At 39.9% G+C, this 19,896-nt stretch overlaps 4 protein-coding genes and 1 long non-coding RNA gene across 7 annotated transcripts in view; 3 read left to right on the forward strand and 2 right to left on the reverse strand.

Moving 5' to 3' along the window:
* ttc29 (tetratricopeptide repeat domain 29) overlaps positions 1 to 772 on the reverse strand; it is a 20,676-nt gene extending 19,904 nt beyond the window's left edge. Inside the window, 1 exon segment of the mRNA XM_034165023.1 lies at positions 654 to 772. The gene's annotated coding sequence lies outside the window, so the exon portion shown is untranslated.
* LOC117505380 (endothelin-1 receptor-like) overlaps positions 1 to 2,985 on the forward strand; it is a 5,262-nt gene extending 2,277 nt beyond the window's left edge. The window contains 5 exon segments of the mRNA XM_034165025.1: positions 2 to 43; positions 648 to 800; positions 1,088 to 1,221; positions 1,429 to 1,537; positions 2,578 to 2,985. Of these exon segments, the coding sequence (XP_034020916.1) occupies positions 2 to 43; positions 648 to 800; positions 1,088 to 1,221; positions 1,429 to 1,537; positions 2,578 to 2,676 (537 nt within the window). The 3' untranslated portion in view covers positions 2,677 to 2,985.
* The window catches only part of LOC117505381, a 22,415-nt gene continuing 4,372 nt past the window's right edge, over positions 1,854 to 19,896 (reverse strand). The window contains exons 2-4 of one of the 2 annotated variants that reach the window (XR_004559081.1): positions 16,033 to 17,703; positions 5,001 to 5,202; positions 1,854 to 2,414 (exon numbers count right to left, since the gene is read on the reverse strand). This is a non-coding gene — a long non-coding RNA (uncharacterized LOC117505381). Of the gene's footprint in view, positions 2,415 to 4,866; positions 5,203 to 16,032; positions 17,704 to 19,896 lie in introns of those variants that run through there. The other variant, XR_004559082.1, reaches the window with a different exon arrangement.
* Positions 4,006 to 14,284, forward strand: LOC117505378 (transmembrane protein 184C-like). 2 transcript variants are annotated; one of them, XM_034165022.1, is made up of 13 exons: positions 4,006 to 4,084; positions 4,218 to 4,226; positions 5,012 to 5,178; positions 9,240 to 9,370; positions 9,639 to 9,675; positions 10,011 to 10,216; positions 10,290 to 10,364; positions 12,979 to 13,072; positions 13,169 to 13,281; positions 13,351 to 13,450; positions 13,564 to 13,641; positions 13,718 to 13,811; positions 13,900 to 14,284. In XM_034165022.1, the coding sequence occupies exons 1-13, from the start codon at positions 4,024 to 4,026 to the stop codon at positions 14,181 to 14,183; spliced, it is 1,449 nt and encodes a 482-aa protein (XP_034020913.1). In that variant the 5' UTR covers positions 4,006 to 4,023; the 3' UTR covers positions 14,184 to 14,284. The 2 variants fall into 2 exon arrangements, with proteins under 2 accessions (XP_034020913.1, XP_034020912.1); XM_034165021.1 differs by lacking the exons at positions 4,006 to 4,084; positions 4,218 to 4,226 and having other exon boundaries at positions 4,853 to 5,178.
* LOC117505376 (serine/threonine-protein kinase DCLK2-like) overlaps positions 17,664 to 19,896 on the forward strand; it is a 16,237-nt gene continuing 14,004 nt past the window's right edge. Inside the window, exons 1-2 of the mRNA XM_034165020.1 lie at positions 17,664 to 17,738; positions 19,712 to 19,854. The gene's annotated coding sequence lies outside the window, so the exon portion shown is untranslated. The remainder of the gene's footprint in view (positions 17,739 to 19,711; positions 19,855 to 19,896) is intronic.

Raw genomic sequence — 19,896 nt, forward strand, 5'->3', positions numbered from 1 at the left:
GATAAGGACCTGCATGCTGCAGCCGTCAACGCCCTTCATGACTGTGAGTGCACGTGCACACAATCTGACCGCACGTGTTCGTTTACATTAATGAAGAGCAGGCGTGAAATTTAAGTGCTGTTTATAAGTCTAAGCAAACAGCGAGTGTTATACCAACTCAAAAATATAGAGGTTACCCCAATTTTTTTTTTAACTTTATAGAACTTTACTCAACTCAAAATTTTAAGTGAAATTAACTTGGTTAATTTAAGTTATATCAATTTAAATGAGAATAATAATGTAACGTCCTCAAAGCAAGTGGCCAGGCTCTGATCCTATGATCTTCCAGTTTGGGAAGATCCTGTTAAAAAAAAAAAACAACCCTTAATCTTCAGGTTTAAGAAAGCCTAGCTTTTTGTACACTGAGTGGATTAACTCCAGCCTCTTTTTAGTGAACACTTTCCAGAAGCAGCAAAGATGCCAATGAAAATGACAGAAATGTTCCATCTGCTGTGATGCAAAGACTCTAATGCTCATGAGAAGCTTTGCAGAGGAAGTTCAAAGATGGTCCATAGGATTCTATTGATGTTTGAACTTTTTAATGAGACGTCATCTATAACAAAACCTAGAAAAGAATAAAATTGACATGTATGTGCGTTATGTTGTAGTTCTACCGCGATGCGAAGGACTGGTGGCTGTTTGGTTTCTACTTCTGCGTTCCTTTGGCGTTCTCTGCTGTTTTTTATGGGCTGATGACCTGTGAAATGCTTCGACACCAGAAGGGAAGTCTGAGGATCGCACTGAATGACCACCTCAAGCAGGTACGCGCACACACGGTCTATGTTCTCTCACTGGAAAAAAAAAAACAAACCCAAAACCTGCTGGCTCTCAAACTGGTTCCTTTTGGTGCACAGCGTCTATATTTGTACACTCCTTTTAGTATTAAGGTTAACTCTTGTCCAGTGTTAACTTAACTCTGCCATCATCCCTATGCATTATTTCACTACAGTTCCTAAAGGAGATCCTGCTTCTTTCAGGTTCTGCGTTTTGGGTTCCAAACCAGCAGATATTTGTTGCTAAACTTTTACCTTAGATTTTGTGCCCCCAGCGTAGAGAAGTAGCCAAAGCCGTTTTCTGCCTGGTGCTGATCTTCGCTCTGTGTTGGTTCCCGCTCCATCTAAGCCGCCTGCTGAAGAGGACCGCCTACAGATCCTACGACGCACACCGCTGCGACTTGTTGAAGTAGGTGCAGAAGACCACCTGAAATTCTCCCCAAATGTTTGTTGTTTTTTATTGTTGTTTTTGCTCAGAATTTCTAGACTGAATCTAAACTTAATTTTGATCCCAAATGAACTTTTTTTTGTGTGTGTGTCACCTGTTTTTTTGGTTTTTGGTTTTATTTTTTAAGCCATGGTTTTAACGTTATGTTCTCTTCTTCTGTGTTTGTAGCTTCTTGTTGCTGCTGGATTACTTTGGAATCAACATGGCAACCGTCAACTCCTGCATCAATCCCATAATCCTCTACTTTGTCTCCAAGAAGTTTAAAAACTGCTTCAAGGTAAAAACAAACAAACAAACAAACAAAAAAAACAGCTGTGAGTTTGTGTTGATGGTGACGTCTGTAAATCTTTTACTTCTTCCTGAGTGACGTCTCCATGACAACAGAAGCAGCTATCGCAAAACAAGAGAGAAAAAGACAGTTTAACTAAAAATTATGGAGAAAAAAAAAATCCTAAAAAAATCAGTCCCTTAATCTACAAATTACTAGCAACCAAGACAAATATCAGATTTGCTCAGCTAACCCTGTTGGCTAGCATGCAGCTAACTTTATTAGCATGCATGTGCACAGCAATGTAATAACAAACAAACTCACATCTTTGCTCTTTCTGAGATGAGAAGCAAAAATTACAAATGGACTCATTTACGTATAAAGTTTTTTTTTATTTTTTTTATCTGTATTCTGGATCCAGAAGTGGATCCAACTGATCTTGGAGAAGAACTGAACCATAGTGACACCTTAAACCTTGTAAATATGTTAAGATGATTACTTTAACTTTTAAATTAGCTTAGCTTTTAAATTATGTACATCAAAACACACAACAGATTACAATAACAACCTGTCAGCGCATCAAAATCAGGGAAAGAAAATAGTCAATATGAATTAAAAAACTTCTAATTAATCAACAAATAGAGAGATTGGAGAAGATTTTCCTTTTTTAGTCAGCAGCAGCAGTAATAGAAATTGCGTAACAGTCAGGCAGAAATGTGGAACTAGAAGGCAGGATAAATACCAAGACATGACAAATCACAATATATACACAATATACAAAAACTATTGCACAGTTTGTTGAAGTGGAATATACAAAAGTAAATATATATACACTTACTGGGAGAAGTGCAGATTGTACAGTCTAACAGCAGCAGGAAGGACGGACCTGCAATGAGGGGGAGAAAGACAAAGGTCACAACCTTTGATAAAGGGTTTCTGAGAAGTGATGAAGAGTGAAACGCTACTTAATCTAACTCACCCCTAATATCTCACTCTCTCTGCTCCCTGTTTTGTTTTTTTCTCTCCCTCTTTCTCGCTTCCTCTTTTAGTCTTGTCTGTGCTGTTGGTGTTATTCTGGCTCCCTCTCGAATAGTATTCTCCCGCTTTACCACGGGACGAGTCTGCAGTACAAACATCCTCATCACTGAGAGAGAGAGAGAGACCTGCAAAGATCACCGACTGGACGATGCTGATTAATGGAGGCTGCCACCGCGAGGAAGAGAGATTTATATACAAGTTATACGATGTAAACGTATTCACTTCTACATAATGTATTATAGACTTGTTTTATTGTATTTATTTTGATTTTTATGTAAATGATTACAACGTAGCCTTACTTTTAAGCACAAACATTCTGTTTAAAAGCTTCTCCGTGTGTAACGTATTTATTACCTATTGTGTCAGAAGTGACTGTTCTGTAATTCTGCAAAGAAAACTGTTTTTCTTTGTGTCTCTTTGGTTGATTGTTAGAAAAATATTACTCAGCTAATTTTTACAAAATCTGATGAGTGTTTGAATTCTGATAGACTGTAATATATTTCAGGTGTTATTTTGACAAAGCTTTGTGAAATGTTTGTTGAGAGAAAGTGCTTTAAATTATTGTGTGGATATGGTTCAAACGGTCCCAGTCACCCCTATTATGGTTTCAGCATATTATAAGTTTTTGGAATGCCAAAATAAACTAACTAATAAAAATAAGTCTAACCCACTCATTAAACCTTCTCTCATAAACTGGTGTAATGGTTTTCCTTCACTTTTATTTTCAAGTTTACATGCATTACTGTTAAATATGAATTATTCAAGTTATAATTTGCACTATCTGACAATTTTTAGATGCACATAAATAAAATTAAGGCTCTTTCACTGACAGAGAATTTAAATACACACCAGCTGTGTGTGAAATAGATTCACCTTGATGCTTATTTATGTTTTATAAGAATCGCTTGTTATTCTTTCCCGAATCCCCATCAATACTTTGTCATTTTGTGTTGTAATAAATATGAATTACTTCACACCATCAGTTACTATTCCCGCATAAATCATATATTACCATTTTTTACAATTGCATTTATTAGACTTTTGATTTTTTTCACATTATGCTCAATATTTTTTCTAAACTTGTCAGTCATGTGTGAATGTGTTAGTTTTTATTTTCATTTGTTCCCTGCTGTCAGTTTTTTTTAATATGGCTCTCAAGAGTGGAAGGAATCAATCAGTAAATTATTAGAATATAATAAATAATATAAAGTCTGTTTGTGGCACATTGTTTTTGCCTTTACTGACACCTAGTGGACATAATGGTACACTACAGCTATACTGAAACCACGAGCTCCTAAATGAAGAAATTTTTGCGCAGATTATTTTTTACAATTTACGTCGTACTGTTGTAGTTGACATCAAAAATTTGAGATAAACCTGACCACAATTTTTATTTTATTTTATTTTTTTTAACTGAATGAAAACAAGCACGTGGCCCAGACAGATTCCGCCGCGTGATGTGCGCACGCGGAGGCGGAAAACGTCGCGCGCAGACGCGGGCTGTTGCCACATCCCGAGGTAAACGGTTAACGGTTAAACAGTTAAGCCATGAATGCGTCGGTTACGTTTATCCTGTGCGGGCTGATCGATTGATCGATCAGGGGCGTGGACGCATCGACCAGCTGACTGTGCGCGGATGTTGGCGGAAAAGCGTTGCCTGGTAACAGGACTGATGGAGCAAACAGGCCGTCGGTCCTTCTGATCTCTCACTGAAAACAACGTAATAATAATTAGAAACATCGTAAAATTACGATCTGAACTCTGTCATTATCTTTATTTTATGGAATAGTGTTGAGATTTTTTTTTTTTTTTTTTTTACAGTATCTTAAAGCGCTACATTAGAGTTTCACAGCACTTTGAGATCCCTTCAAAATAAAATTTAGATTATATTATTATTATTAAATTTGTATATATTTATATTTCCTTCAACATTCACTGTGTGAAAGGTAAATATTTAACTTTTTCAACTGATTTATTTAAATCAATAAGTACAAATTAAAATATTTAATGCATAATAAAATTAATATAAAATGCAGAGGTGAGAGGAAAACCAAAATTATTTATTTACGTGATTTATGGTCCTGTCAGTGTCATTTTAGATTTACATTATTTACTGGAATGTTAATTCTTATAGTCTGTCTCACTGTCTCATTGTCTCTCAATATATATATTTTTCAAAGATAGAAACACATCAAAGTACGGTGGCCTTGAAATGCAAAACATATTTATATATATTTTTTAGTTTTCTTGGAATTGTTCATGTTTTTCTTTGTGTTTTGCAGTTCTGTTATTTTCTGCTGTTGCATTTACTTTCTCTCATGTCATTAGTTGTATTTCTAATTGATGATGTGTTGACCTCTGAGGGCCAGTTTGAGACTTCTGTCTTGTTTTATAGCCAACATGAATCAGACACTTTTCCCCTTGTTTTAAAAACCTCTTCTCCAGCGGTCCAGGATGCTCCTGTAGGCGGTGGCACTGAGGGTGAAGCCGCAGTCATGCCGTGTTCCTGTGCAGAGTGGAGGAGGTGGATCCGGCCACTGGTTTTGGTTCTGTACGCTTTGCTGCTGGTGGCCGTGCTGCCGCTCTGCATCTGGGAGCTGCAGAAAGATCAGGTGCAAAGAGCCTTGATTCTATCTCTGAAATAGCTAATGGAACTAGACGGACACTCAGAGTGCATACCTCTGCCAAAGCCCCAAAATGACCCATTTTGCAAAAATAAATAGGGGAGACTGGGGCAACTGTAACACATTCACATTTGACCTACATCCTAATGTCAGCATTTACAACATTCCATAAAGAAATAAAGAATCACACTAATACAAAGCTAACTGAGGTAAGATGTGACACAAAAGGAAAGAAGCAAAATTTAAGCACACACTTTGACAAGGTTTGTTTATAGCAGCAAAAAGAAATAAGTCTAAAAAAAACCCAACCCTTTAAAAACAACAACAAAAACTCATTTGTTACACCTATATTTATTAGTTTTTCTCAAAGTATATTTTTACAACCCCTGGCAAAAATTATGGAATCACCGGCCTCGGAGGATGTTCATTCAGTTGTTTAATTTTGTAGAAAAAAAGCAGATCACAGACATGACACAAACCCTAAAGTCATTTCAAATGGCAACTTTCTGGCTTTAAGAAACACTATAAGAAATCAAGAAAAAAAAGATTGTGGCAGTCAGTAACGGTTACTTTTTTAGACCAAGCACAGGAAAAAAATATGGAATCATTCAATTCTGAGGAAAAAATTATGGAATCACCCTGTACATTTTCATCCCCAAAACTAACACCTGCATCATATCAGATCTGCTCGTTAGTCTGCATCTAAAAAGGAGTGATCACACCTTGGAGAGCTGTTGCACCAAGTGGACTGACATGAATCATGGCTCCAACACAAGAGATGTAAAAGAGTAAATCATCACGCAATGTTGCAAAAGATGTTGGTTGTTCACAGTCAGCTGTGTCTAAACTCTGGACCAAATACAAACAACATGGGAAGGTTGTTAAAGGCGAACATACTGGTAGACCAAGGAAGACATCAAAGCGTCAAGACAGAAAACAAAGCAATATGTCTCAAAAATCGAAAAATGTACAACAAAACAAATGAGGAACGAATGGGAGGAAACTGGAGTCAACGTCTGTGACCGAACTGTAAGAAACCACCTAAAGGAAATGGGATTTACATACAGAAAAACTAAACGAAAGCCATCATTAACACCTAAACAGAAAAAAACAAGGTTACAATGGGCTAAGGAAAAGCAATCGTGGACTGTGGATGACTGGATGAAAGTCATATTCAGTGATGAATCTTGAATCTGCATTGGGCAAGGTGATGATGCTGGAACTTTTGTTTGGTGCCGTTCCAATGAGATTTATAAAGATGACTGCCTGAAGAGAACATGTAAATTTCCACAGTCATTGATGATATGGGGCTGCATGTCAGGTAAAGGCACTGGGGAGATGGCTGTCATTACATCATCAATAAATGCACAAGTTTACGTTGATATTTTGGACAATTGAAAGGATGTTTGGGGATGATAAAATCATTTTTCAAGATGATAATGCATCTTGCCATAGAGCAAAAACTGTGAAAACATTCCTTGCAAAAAGACACATAGGGTCAATGTCAATGAGCAGATCTGATTTGATGCAGGTGTTAATTTGGGGGATGAAAATTTACAGGGTGATTCCATAATTTTTTCCTCAGAATTGAGTGATTCCATATTTTTTTCCTCTGCTTGGTCTAAAAAAGTAACCGTTACTGACTGCCACAATCTTTTTTTCTTGATTTCTTATAGTGTTTCTTAAAGCCAGAAAGTTGCCATTTGAAATTACTTTAGTTTTGTGTCATGTCTGTGATCTGCTTTTTTTCTACAAAATTAAACAACTGAATGAACATCCTCTGAGGCCGGTGATTCCATAATTTTTGCCAGGGGTTGTAATATAGTTGAAACAAATTATAAATATACTTTAAACCTCTGGGGTCGACGCCGTCATATATGACGGCTAAGACCAAGCTTTACTAAATTATAAATAACTTTTGAATGATATGAGATAGAAACATACTTTTTTTTTTTTTTTGCTGAAAAGTTAACTTTGTGGACTTTCGAGCCAGCCATCTTTGTACTCCTCATATAGAAGCTGTGTGATGACGTGCGCAATGTGAGTGTCCAATTGGAATTGGTTCACTGTCACATGGTTTTCCTAAATCCAATCGTAGGGCAGATTTACCTCACGTGAAAAGCCAAAGATCGTTTTCAGGAGTGATGTGTTACTAGTTGGCCCATTTGAATAGCCCCCTGGGTGCTCCAGTGAGTACATACTATTAATACATACTCAGTGCGCCCTGCGCCATTACACACAGCAATCAGTAAGAGCAGGAGCAGACGGAGAGTCTCTGATGCCAATCTCACGTGCTCAAACAAAGAGTGTGTAACTATCAGGATTGCTCCACTAGTCTGCATGTGAATGTTACTGGATAACTCTGTTGCTTTCTTGGTGTAAAGCACCATTTACCATATCAGTAGACAACAAAACGCATAGAGCATTTTGTATATATTGTTCAAAATGTGCATTTGTGTTTATTGTTTGACCCTTTTTGTTGTACAGCCGTTCACACAAGACCTCAAATTATCTTTATAAAGTGTCAAAACAGTTGTTTATTGTTTGCTGTGTTTTGAATAAATGTGTGGAAAATTATTTTTTGCTTTATTTTTCCTTGCCTATTTTTGATTGTAAACTTTTATTACACTTATAAAACACAACAAAAACATATATGTTCTGAAAGCACAGGTTGTCCTGAAAAAAGAGACATAAAACTTGATTGTGGGATGCAGGGAGAGCTGTTAACAGCAATAATAAAACATTTATGAAAGGCGAGTGAACTGTCCAAAAAAATGCCTTCGGACCCCAGAGGGTTAAGAGAAAGTAATACATTTAAGTGGAAACAACGATTTTTGTAAGTTAATCCAATTTTACATTCATTACATTCAGGCCAATATTCAAAAATTTACAGGCTTCGCTGTGTTATGCATCACAGCTTTCAAAATGCGAGTGCACTCTGGTATCTCCCCTGTTTGTTTGTTTATTTTTGAACAGCCTGAAGCCCACAATTTTTCATATATCGTTATGAAATTTTTCCTTATGATTCATAACCTGATAGGCACAAACTGATTTCATTTTCAAGGTCATAGGACAAAGGTCAAAGTCAGGAAAAATCCCTATCTTTAATATTGATCGAATGTTTAAAACTTCGTAACTCTGTCAAAAAAGATTGAATTTCTTTCATATTTGAGAGTGGTATGTAGGATTGTATCCTTTATCGACTGGCAAAGTTTGATCTAGATCTGAGCCAGATTACAGATTTTGTGGTCATTTAAATTTAAACATTGTGCTTTTTAATCGTTTAATTCATTTTGTTCTGTTTTTCATGTGTTGTGTGAAGTGCCTTGAGGTGACCCCTTCGTGAATTGGCTCTACATAAATTAATAAATTTGACTTTGACCTTGAAAATTTTTTCTAATGTAAAATTTTGTGGATTGTCACCTTGTGTTGTGTTGTGTTGTAGTGTTGTGTATGAGCAAGGTGCTCTAGTTTTTTTCTTTTTTTTTTTTTTGTAAAAATTCTTTTGCTAGAATTAACTGAAATTTTAACAGAATCTTTTCGGGATGGGCCTTTTAATATCAAGTTTCATATAACCTGATTCCACTAAAATGCCTTATCGGTTTTGTTTGCTTGTTTTTATATTTCCTGGCTCCACCCCCTTTTTTGTTGCTCTGCCTCACACTTTATTGGTTTGTCTTCCAGGTCAGACCAGGTCCTGTACATTTGTATTGTTAAGTGTGTCGGTAGAATGGCCCATGCAGAGGTTCATCCCTTTGAGTCTGGTCTTCTTGAGGTTTCTTCCTCAAATCATCAGAGAGAGTTTTTCCTTATCACTGTCGCCTGTGTGCTTGCTCTAGGGGTTGGTAAGGTTAGACCTTACTTGTGTGAAGCGCCTTGAAGCAGCTTTGTTGTGATTTGGCGCTATATAAATGAAATAATAAATAATTAATTTAACCAGTCTTTGAATAATTCTGATTATCAGCTGAAAAGTGGATAAAACAACATAATTGTAAAAAGATGACCAAACGTTGAGGCTGAACTTCTGTTCTCTCTCTCTTTGTCTGCAGGTTGGCACTCACAGTAAAGCTTGGTTTATCGCCGGCGTGTTTGTCTTCCTCACCATCCCAATCTCACTCTGGGGGATTCTGCAGCACATGGTGCACTACACACAACCGGAACTGCAGAAACCCATCATCAGGTGGACACACACACACGCACACACAAGCTGTGATCCAGGATCCAGCTCCATGTAGCTCCGGATACACCCAGATAACCGCAACCTTCCACGGTTTAGAAACAAACAAAAAAAATACTCCATCCAGGTTGTATTTAACCATAAATGAGGACGCATGCTGCAGACTTTTACCGTCTCCTGCTGTTTAGGCCACATTCGAGTAGACGCAATAAGTGCTGTGTGCAGAAATGTTCAATATTTTGTTTTGTTTTAATGTCTGTGCTTCCATTAGGATACTATGGATGGTGCCAGTCTACAGTTTGGACAGTGTAAGTCAGCTCTCTCTGTCTCTGAGCATGTGTTGTTCTTCGCTATGTTGTCATAGCAACAGGCGTTAATTGCGGTTGATGGGACAGTATCACAAAACCAGACACAAAGCCCCTTAACTCCAACAGAGTGCATATAATCATAGTTATTAACTCCGACTGCTGCAAAAACCTGATGTAACTCAAAGCTTCTTTTATTTCTACTTCTCCTCCTCTTATGTCAAAGGATTAATAAAAAAAATGACATACATTAATTAATAATGACATGAATGTATGCATTCGTCATCATAACCCTCGTTCTGTCTGCCCCGCCCCTTTGTTAACTCCTCCCCCTGCAGTGGCTGGCTCTGCGTTATCCCAGCCTAGCGATCTACGTGGACACATGCAGGGAGTGCTACGAGGCCTACGTCATCTACAACTTCCTGGTGTTCCTGCTGAATTTCCTCAGTAACCAGTATCCCAGTCTGGTGCTGATGCTGGAGGTCCAGCAGCAGCAGCCACACCTCCCGCCGCTCTGCTGCTGCCCAGCCTGGCCAATGGGAGAGTAAGAGGAGGGCGGATGCAGAAAGAGTCGCTGTGTGTGGTACTTGGATGTTAACATGTGCTCTCTCTGTCAGGGTTCTGCTCTTCAGGTGTAAGCTGGGAGTCCTCCAGTACACTGTGGTCAGACCTGTAACCACGGTGATAGCGCTGTAAGTTTCCTACTGTAACTGGTTCTTTTGGTTTATGACTGTAACCATGGAAACAGTATTGTAACTTCATGACTTCACTTGTAGCCAGAGGCAAAAGCTCCAAAGTGTTATGACTGTAACCATGGAGACAGCCCTATAATTCTGACTGTAACCATGGAGACAGCTGTGCAGCTTTATAACTGTAACAATGGAGACAGCCCTATAACTCTGACTGTAACCATGGAGACAGCTGTGTAGCTTTATAATTGTAACCATGGAGACAGCTCTGTAACTGACACTAACCATGAAGACAGCTCTGTCCCTGTCTGTAACCATGGAGACAGCTCTATCCCTGTGTGTAACCATGGAAACAGCTCTGTCATTGTCTGTAACCATGAGGACAGCTCTGTCACCATCTGTAACCATGGAGACAGCTCTGTCACCATCTGTAACCATGAGGACAGATCTGTCAGCATCTGTAACCATGGAGACAGCTCTGTCAGCATCTGTAACCATGGAGACAGCTCTGTAACTGACACTAACCATGAAGACAGCTCTGTCCCTGTCTGTAACCATGGAGACAGCTCTATCCCTGTGTGTAACCATGGAAACAGCTCTGTCCCTGTCTGTAACCATGGCGACAACTCTGTCCCTGTCTGTAACCATGGCGACAGCTCTGTCACTGACTGTAACCATGGCGACAGCTCTGTCACTGACTGTAACCATGGCGACAGCTCTGTCCCCGTCTGTAACCATGGAGACAGCTCTATCCCCGTCTGTAACCATGGGGACAGCTCTGTCACCGTCTGTAACCATGGGGACAGCTCTGTCACTGTCTGTAACCATGGAGACAGCTCTGTCACTGTCTGTAACCATGGAGACAGCTCTGTCACTGTCTGTAACCATGGAGACAGCTCTGTCACTGTCTGTAACCATGGAGACAGCTCTGTCACTGACAGTAACCATGAAGACAGTTCTGTCATTGTCTATAACCATGGAGACAGCTCTGTCACTGACAGTAACCATGAAGACAGTTCTGTCATTGTCTATAACCATGGAGACAGCTCTGTCACTGACAGTAACCATGAAGACAGTTCTGTCATTGTCTATAACCATGGAGACAGCTCTGTCACTGTCTGTAACCATGGAGACAGCTCTGTCACTGACAGTAACCATGAAGACAGTTCTGTCATTGTCTATAACCATGGAGACAGCTCTGTAATTGACACTAACCATGAAGACAGCTCTGTCACTGTCTGTAACCATGGAGATAGCTCTGTCACTGTCTGTAAACATGGAGACAGCTCTGTCCCTGTCTGTAACCATGGAGACAGCTCTGTCACCATCTGTATCCATGGAGACAGCTCTGTCACCATCTGTATCCATGGAGACAGCTCTGTCACCATCTGTATCCATGGAGACAGCTCTGTCACCATCTGTATCCATGGAGACAGCTCTGTCACCATCTGTATCCATGGAGACAGCTCTGTCAGCATCTGTAACCATGAAGACAGCTCTGTCAGCATCTGGAACCATGGAGACAGCTCTGTCACTGTCTGTAACCATGGAGACAGCTCTGTCACTGACAGTAACCATGAAGACAGTTCTGTCACTGACAGTAACTATGGAGACAGCTCTGTCATTGTCTATAACCATGGAGACAGCTCTGTAATTGACACTAACCATGAAGACAGCTCTGTCACTGTCTGTAACCATGGGGACAGCTCTGTCACTGTCTGTAACCATGGAGACAGCTCTGTCACTGTCTGTAACCATGGAGACAGCTCTGTCACTGTCTGTAACCATGGAGACAGCTCTGTCAGCGTCTGTAACCACGGAGACAGCTCTGTCAGCGTCTGTAACCACGGAGACAGCTCTGTCAGCGTCTGTAACCACGGAGACAGCTCTGTCAGCGTCTGTAACCACGGAGACAGCTCTGTCAGCGTCTGTAACCATGGAGACAGCTCTGTCACTGTAACTATGGAGACAGCTCTGTAATTGACATGAAGACAGCTCTGTCACTGTCTGTAACCATGGAGACAGTTCTGTCACTGACAGTAACCATGGAGACAGTTCTGTCACTGACAGTAACCATGGAGACAGTTCTGTCACTGACAGTAACTATGGAGACAGTTCTGTCACTGACAGTAACTATGGAGACAGCTCTGTAATTGACACTAACCATGAAGACAGCTCTGTCACTGTCTGTAACCATGGAGACAGCTCCGTCACTGTCTGTAATCATGGAGACAGCTCCGTCACTATCTGTAACCATGGAGACAGCTCCGTCACTGACAGTAACCATGGAGACAGCTCTGTCCCTGTCTGTAACCATGGAGACAGCTCTGTCACTGACTGTAACCACGGCGACAGCTCTGTAACTGAGGCTAACCATGGAGACAATTCTGTCCCTGTCTGTAACCATGGAGACAGCTCTATCCCTGTCTGTAACCATGGAGACAGCTCTGTCACTGACAGTAACCATGGAGACAGCTCTGTCCCTGTCTGTAACCATGGAGACCGTTCTGATACTGACAGCAACCACAGAGACAGCTCTGTCACTGTCTGTAACCATGGAGACAGCTCTGTAACCTTTTCACTATGGTGGCGCTTTGATGTGTTGGTTTCTGAGCAGGATGTGTCAGCTGTGTGGGGTTTATGATGAAGCCAACTTCAGTTTCAGAAGTGCCTGGTCCTACTTGGTCATCATTAACAACATATCGCAGCTGGTAAACGTACACATGATAGTTACTGTAGACACATTTCATGGTTGGTTTTCACATGTCATACGTGTTGACTAGTACACATGTTTTATGTGTGTGCAGTTTGCCATGTACTGTCTGGTGCTGCTGTACCGAGCTCTCAGAGAGGAGCTGACTCCCATCAGACCCATGGGCAAGTTCCTCTGTGTCAAACTGGTCGTGTTTGTCTCCTTCTGGTGAGGACCAAAGAACGCAAGGATGCACAGAAGGATGAAGCGGCATTTACGTCTCTGGTTGTCTTTCAGGCAGGCTGTGGTTATCGCGTTCCTGGTGAAAGTTAGCGTGATTTCGGAAAAACATACGTGGGATTGGGACAGCGTGCAGGCCGTGGCAACAGGACTGCAGGTCTATGTAGAAATAAAATCCAAACAAAACGATACTGTAAAGTAAAAAATGTCAAAGACAATGTTCAATGATAATGAAACCCGTCACACTGAAACTGGTCTATGTTTGTACAGGACTTTATCATCTGCATAGAGATGTTCCTGGCTGCCATCGCTCACCACTACACCTTCACCTACAAACCCTACGTACAGGTAAACCCATCCAGTAACCATTTAACCATCATCTACAGATCAATATCTTAATCTAATCTAATCAAATGTCATCTAGGAAGCAGAAGAAGGTTCATGTTTTGACAGCTTCCTGGCCATGTGGGATTTTTCTGACATCAGAGCTGATGTCAGCGAGCAGGTCCGCCACGTTGGTAAGTGACTGCGTCAGGTTTCACGGCATCTGACGTAAGACTTTACTTCGGTATCCACAATAAGCATCTCTGCCCCTCCCCCTCTCAGGTCGAACATTCCTGGGTCGTCCCAACAAGATGTATTTTGGTGCGACACTGCGGGCCGAACACACGGAGCACACAGGCCTCCTCGCTGCTGCCGCGCAAGACCCTGCTGTCACGGTGGCCGCCTCAATGCCATCTTCTCCTTCCTCCAGTGGGAGGTACCAAGGCCTAGGCCACACTCCCGCCTCACATTCTATCTCTGCTCCTGCAGGATTCATTTCAGCTTCCTGGGAGGACGACAGCGATCAATCCACACCGTCACCTCCACAGGGGGGCCACGCCCACTAGCAGGGTGGTACCGCGGCAATGTTTGATGAGTTTCTTGGACACGAAAACTGTTCATTCATAAACACTGAATAAATCTATTTATGCGTGGATTTTCTGAGAAAGAAGTGATGGGATAGATGAACAGATGATAATGTGACCCACAGAAAGAGCTTTTGAAGTCTAAGCCACGTATTCTGCAGAAGCTATTAACAGTTTAAATGTTTAAAAATCTGTATTTTCAAGTCAGATGAAGTCTAGTTTTTTTTTTTTTTTTAAACTGATTCTCTGGTTTGGTCCTTTGTTGCATATTTGCCATTTGTTTTAACCCAGAATAATCAATATTAACATTTCAGTTTCATTTACTAAACAAAAATAAGTGTTGTGAGAAATATTACCCATCCATCCAATAAAAATAATAATAATGGGTTACATACAAACAAATCCACCTCCTCAGCATAACTTTTCTTTCAGAATTAATATATGACACAATATCAATAAAGGTAATTAAATGATTATTATGTCTTCAATGGTATTTGCTGGACTACAAGATTATTAAAAATAAATACAAATCAGTTACTCTGTTTTTAACTTGGGGGAAATTATCAGTCTTATCGAGCAAACTGATCCGTGCAACCAGGGTGTTGACTGAGACTTGGATATGGATTCTGGGTCAAGTTGGTTAGTGCTTGTTGAGGTCTCCTGTGTAGTTATTATTATTATTATTATTGCCTTCACAAAGAAAGCCGTTTTTGCCTCCTGGATGCAACACACTGCAAGAGTACTGGACCTGAACATGTTCAGTTCCTCCACGAGGAACTTGAGGATGTGGCTGGGGCAAAGAATAAATGGCCGCCGGCACTTAACCAACTGCCCCTCATCGTCCAGGCTGGGCTTAGAGGCAGAAAACATCTAGCTTGGTTTACAGTTTGGTTGCCTGTTTTCTCAGGTGAAAATTATTGCCTCCAACGACAAGGTTACATCACCAGGATTACTCAAAAAACAATGAAGCCATTTTCATAAATGTTTGTGAAAGGGTAGTAGGACACTGGCTGAGTCAAGGAAGACATTACATTTTGATGTGGACCTAGACCTGGAGGTAGTTCTTGGAAGTTCTTGTCACTTTGGTGAATGTAATCAGACATTTTCTCACAATACATGCAATCCTATGAGGAAAAAAAAAAAAAAAAAAAAAAAAAAATCACAAAATAACATCACACTTTCTTCTGGTGCTGCATTAAAGGTTTGCTTGGGAGCTGACTGGCTGTGCGGGTCTCTTTCTTTTTTGCTTTTGATGCTATTTTTTGACCCTGCATGCCAATACAGTTTGTGATGTGCGTGTCATTTCATGAATTTTTAAAAAAATTAATATGGCCAAAAAGGTGGAATACGAGTTGCTAATGTGGTGAAGAAGAAGAGAAAAGTTTGAGAGGTACTGATGCCACAGATTGGGTAGCACGTAGCGGCTGGGATGCCAGGGGGAAACCCTGGTAACCATCTACACCTGGGTGCAATGAGATCGTCAGATTGATAGATTGTTGTGTCGAAGAACAGACACCAGTATCAAGAATCAAAGCTACACATTAGTTGCCTAATTCCCTATCCCACTGAACTACCTGATCTACCCGCGGCTATGCCTTAGCCAAGGATTGTACTCTACTGAGTGCCCCATCTATTAATGCAATCTTTGTGTTCTTGAATGTTTTATTCCTGTTTGATGACTTCAATGTTGAATAAAGACAAAAAAAGAGCTAACCCAACAATGTTTACACCTCAGCTGTGAACACAAAAACCTTCATGAGAAAAAGATCCGACTCTCTCGTCGTCAGACGGGCAGCATTGGGCACGTGTGTTTGGTTCATACGATGCTCACCTTGTCATGTCTGGATGAATGCTTGACTGGCTTGTCTGACAGTAATGGGCGGAGCCGTCTGGTAGCCTCGAGTCACAGCTGTCACCTCCATCAGCTCCCCGGTGACCTGATGATGGGCGGGGCTTGATTCATCCGTCCAACACAATGAGAGCAAGAGAACAATAACACAATTACAGATAATAGGAAATGGTCATTCTTGTCACATTTTCATTTTTGGATCATCTTTTATCAATTTTCCATTTTCGTGTTTTGACATGAACGCTAGCGATTTCACACTTCTGTCTCATGAAGCACTTTGGATTACAATTTAAAAAAAAGTATTACTAGCTGTGAGCTTAATTAATAATTTGATCTTTTAGAAAAGACTACCCAGGTATTCATCTTTGAATTCAGTTATCAATAAGACTGTTAGCTTTGACTTTATCGCGACACCAGTTAGCTTTGACTAACACTCAACACAAGCAACTAACATTAATTTATTTGTGCTGTCGTTATACTCAAACATGAACCGCGTACAACTTTGACCAGTTGCGAAAATATATGAATTAGCTTTGGCTCAGTGCTAGCTAGCTGCTACACTGCTGCATCGTAAACCAATCAATTATAATTAGTTTTAACGAGCGATTAGAATGAACGGCCACATCTGACAACATTCTCGAAACCAAATGCATCAGCATTTTTGATATGAATTAAGCTAGTAACATTGCCACAACTGTCACCATTACACAGCGCCCTCTAGGTAGCAAGATGGAAGTGCACACCCTGATTTTTCATGAATAGTACTCAGTGTTGTGCTTTTGTCAGTCCTCTCCTGAACTTTATCCTGAGTAGGGGAAGTAATGGTCTAGTGGTTAAGCGTTGGGCTTGAGACCAGAGGATCCTCAGTTTAAACCCCAGCCTGACTGGAAAATCACTATGGACCCTTGGGCAAGGGCCTTAATCCCCAAGTTACTCCCGGTGTGTAGTAGCATTGGTGTGTGAGTGTGTCTGTGTGAATGTGAGGCATAATTGTAAAGCGCTTTGAGCTTCTGATGCAGATGGAAATGCACTATATACATGGAAAAACGGGATTTGCTGCGTCACAAATTCCAAGAGGGCAATCCCAGCCCATTATGCAAATGAGCTTGAGGGTGCACACCCAGATAAAGACGTTGGGCGGGGCTTGATGCCTGACAGAGCAAATGACTGAGCAGATATGCAATGATCTGTTAAAATATTATTTTTTAATGTAAAAGTAGAAGTTGTTGTTTTTTATTTGTATTAAAATAGTTTTTATTTACTACATTTAAATATTTTTTTAAATATTGTATTTATATATTATATTACACTTTAAGTAATGCTTTAAGTATATGGTCAGTTTTCAGAATGAGTGAAATTATTATTTGGAATAATTGTTCTGACAGTTAAAAAAAATGAAACAAGTGGTAGAGAGAGGGAGACAAAGACTCTCTCTCTCTCTCTCTGTCTGTCTGTCTCTGTCTCTCTCTCTCTCTCTCTCTGCAGCAGCGGCCATGCTGATCTCTTCTCTCGGTACATCCTACCGGTGTCTCTCGCCGCCGCCGCCGCTCCATCCCTGAATTCCGTTTCCTTTGACCGGATCCGCTCGGTCGTTACGGTTCAGCCCGGCCGAAGCCACGGACTCGAACACGGCACCGGTGGAAGACGGAGATCCTGCATAGCAACAAACCGGTTTCACGGCATTGTCGGTAGGTACCTCCCTCCCTCACCCAGAGTGACAGCGCGGACAGCAAAACCTGTTCACGGTCACGCAGGATTTTAATCTTTCAGTTTGCAGGTTCTTGCACTGGGTTGGATTGTGTCTCACTTCACTGATCACCTTTTCATCGATCATCAAAATGCATGATCAATTTTCTGCAGAATGCATTAAAAAAGTGCCAAAAAAACCCCACAATTAAATGTGTGATTAATTTGAAAGCTGAATGGCTTTTTTTTTTTTTTTTTTTTTTTAGGTGCAGCACGCATTAGAATGCTATTTGAGATTTATCTTTAAAGTGGAAAATTAATAATCAACTGAGACTGTCAGCTTTAATTGGAGGTGAATTACATCCAAACCAATGAGAATCAAGCTCTCATATTTGACAAAAGGTAAGTGGACACTGATCAGCAGAATTTCCTCCTTTTGTCCAGGTGCCTTATTCCATCATCGTTTCACTCATTAAATTTAAAAGTGTTATTACACATTTCTTGGAGTTCAGTTTAATCAACCATTAAGATATATGGTGCATCCGTAAAGCATTCACAGCGCTCCACTCGTTCCACATTTTGTTATGTTATAGCCTTATTCCAAAATAAAGTAAATTTTTCCCTCTCAAAAATTCTACTCACAACACCACAGCACCCCATAATGACACGATTTTTTTTTAATTTTTGAAACTTTATTAAAAATAAACTAGTAATCACACGTACATAAGTATTCACACCCTTTGTTCAATACTTTGTTGATGAATTTCATCCATTTTGGAATAAGGCTGTAACATAACAAAATGTGGAAAAAGTGAAGTGCTGTGAATATTTTCTGGATGCACTGTATGTAGGCAGGTGTGTGCCCTTCCAAATCATGTCCAATAAACTGAATTTACCCCAAGTCATCTCCAAGTAAGCTGTAGAAATATCTCAAAGATCAACAGTGGAAACAGGAAGTACCTGAGCTTAATTTTGAGCTTCATGGCAAACGCTGTGAATATTATGTACACATGATTTCTTAGTTTTTTTTTAATTAATTTGCAAAAATCTAAAAAAACATTTTTTTTTACATTGTCATTATGGGGTGTTGTGTGTAGAATTTTGAGGAAAAAATTAATTTCATCCATTTTGGAATAACGCTGGCACATAATAAAATGTGAAAAAAGTGAAGCACTGTGAATACTTTCTGAAAGCACTGCAATAGTATGACACAGTATGGTCAATCTGTCTTCAGCAGACCGTCCTCAAAACCTGAGTGAGCTTGCACAAAAGAGACTATAATGAGGGAAGCTCTCAAAACTCAAAATGTCAACTATGACAGGTACAAACGTCAGTGGGTATGATTAGAGAGTCAATGTTGCTTCACCAGTCACAGCTTCAAGAAGAGAAATAAATAAATAAAAAAAATTATACCCCCCCCCCCAAAAAAAAAAAAACCCACCACCAACAACAAAAAAGCCCCTTCAGTTTATCTAAACAGAATTTAAGAAACAATTTGTGTGTTCAAGAATCAAAATTGCACAGGTATAAATTAAAAGTAGGCCATAAAAACAGATTTATGTCAGGTTTAATAAAAGATTTCAAAGTGTTGAAATAATCTTGCTATTTAGATTTGGCCCCCAGGCACATCTTGATGTCCTGGTTTTGCTGTGACCCCAAATGGCAGCTAAGTCCATGAATACAATCTTTTCTATCAGATTTATATTCATATTTTTAAATTATGTTTTAAAATTAATAATGACATACTATTTACCCTTTGAGTTATTGATAGAAATAATTAAAAAAATGAGTTAGTTCCAAACATTAACTGGTGAATGTGTACGAGCCAAATAATATAAATAATTAAATAAAAATAATAATAAAAAGAACATCATGGGATTCTGTAACAACATTGTGCAAAATTTATAAAAATCTATTCAAATTCTTGAATTTTTGGAAGATAAATTATATGATTGAACCTCTTTATTTTCCTCAGTGATGACCAGCACTGGTAACCAGAAAACCGAGTGGACTACCTGGACTGCAACCATCATACCAGACCTGAAGCTGGACAGCTGGAACTGATCAACTTCATACCAGAGCTTCCTGAGACAGTACTTTGTGTAGAGCTACAGCTGGGTTACGACCAAGATACGGCAAATTCCTCAAGTACATGTATAG

The sequence above is a fragment of the Thalassophryne amazonica genome, chromosome 23 (assembly GCF_902500255.1).
Source record: "Thalassophryne amazonica chromosome 23, fThaAma1.1, whole genome shotgun sequence".
In the NCBI taxonomy this organism is placed as follows: Eukaryota; Metazoa; Chordata; class Actinopteri; order Batrachoidiformes; family Batrachoididae; genus Thalassophryne; species Thalassophryne amazonica.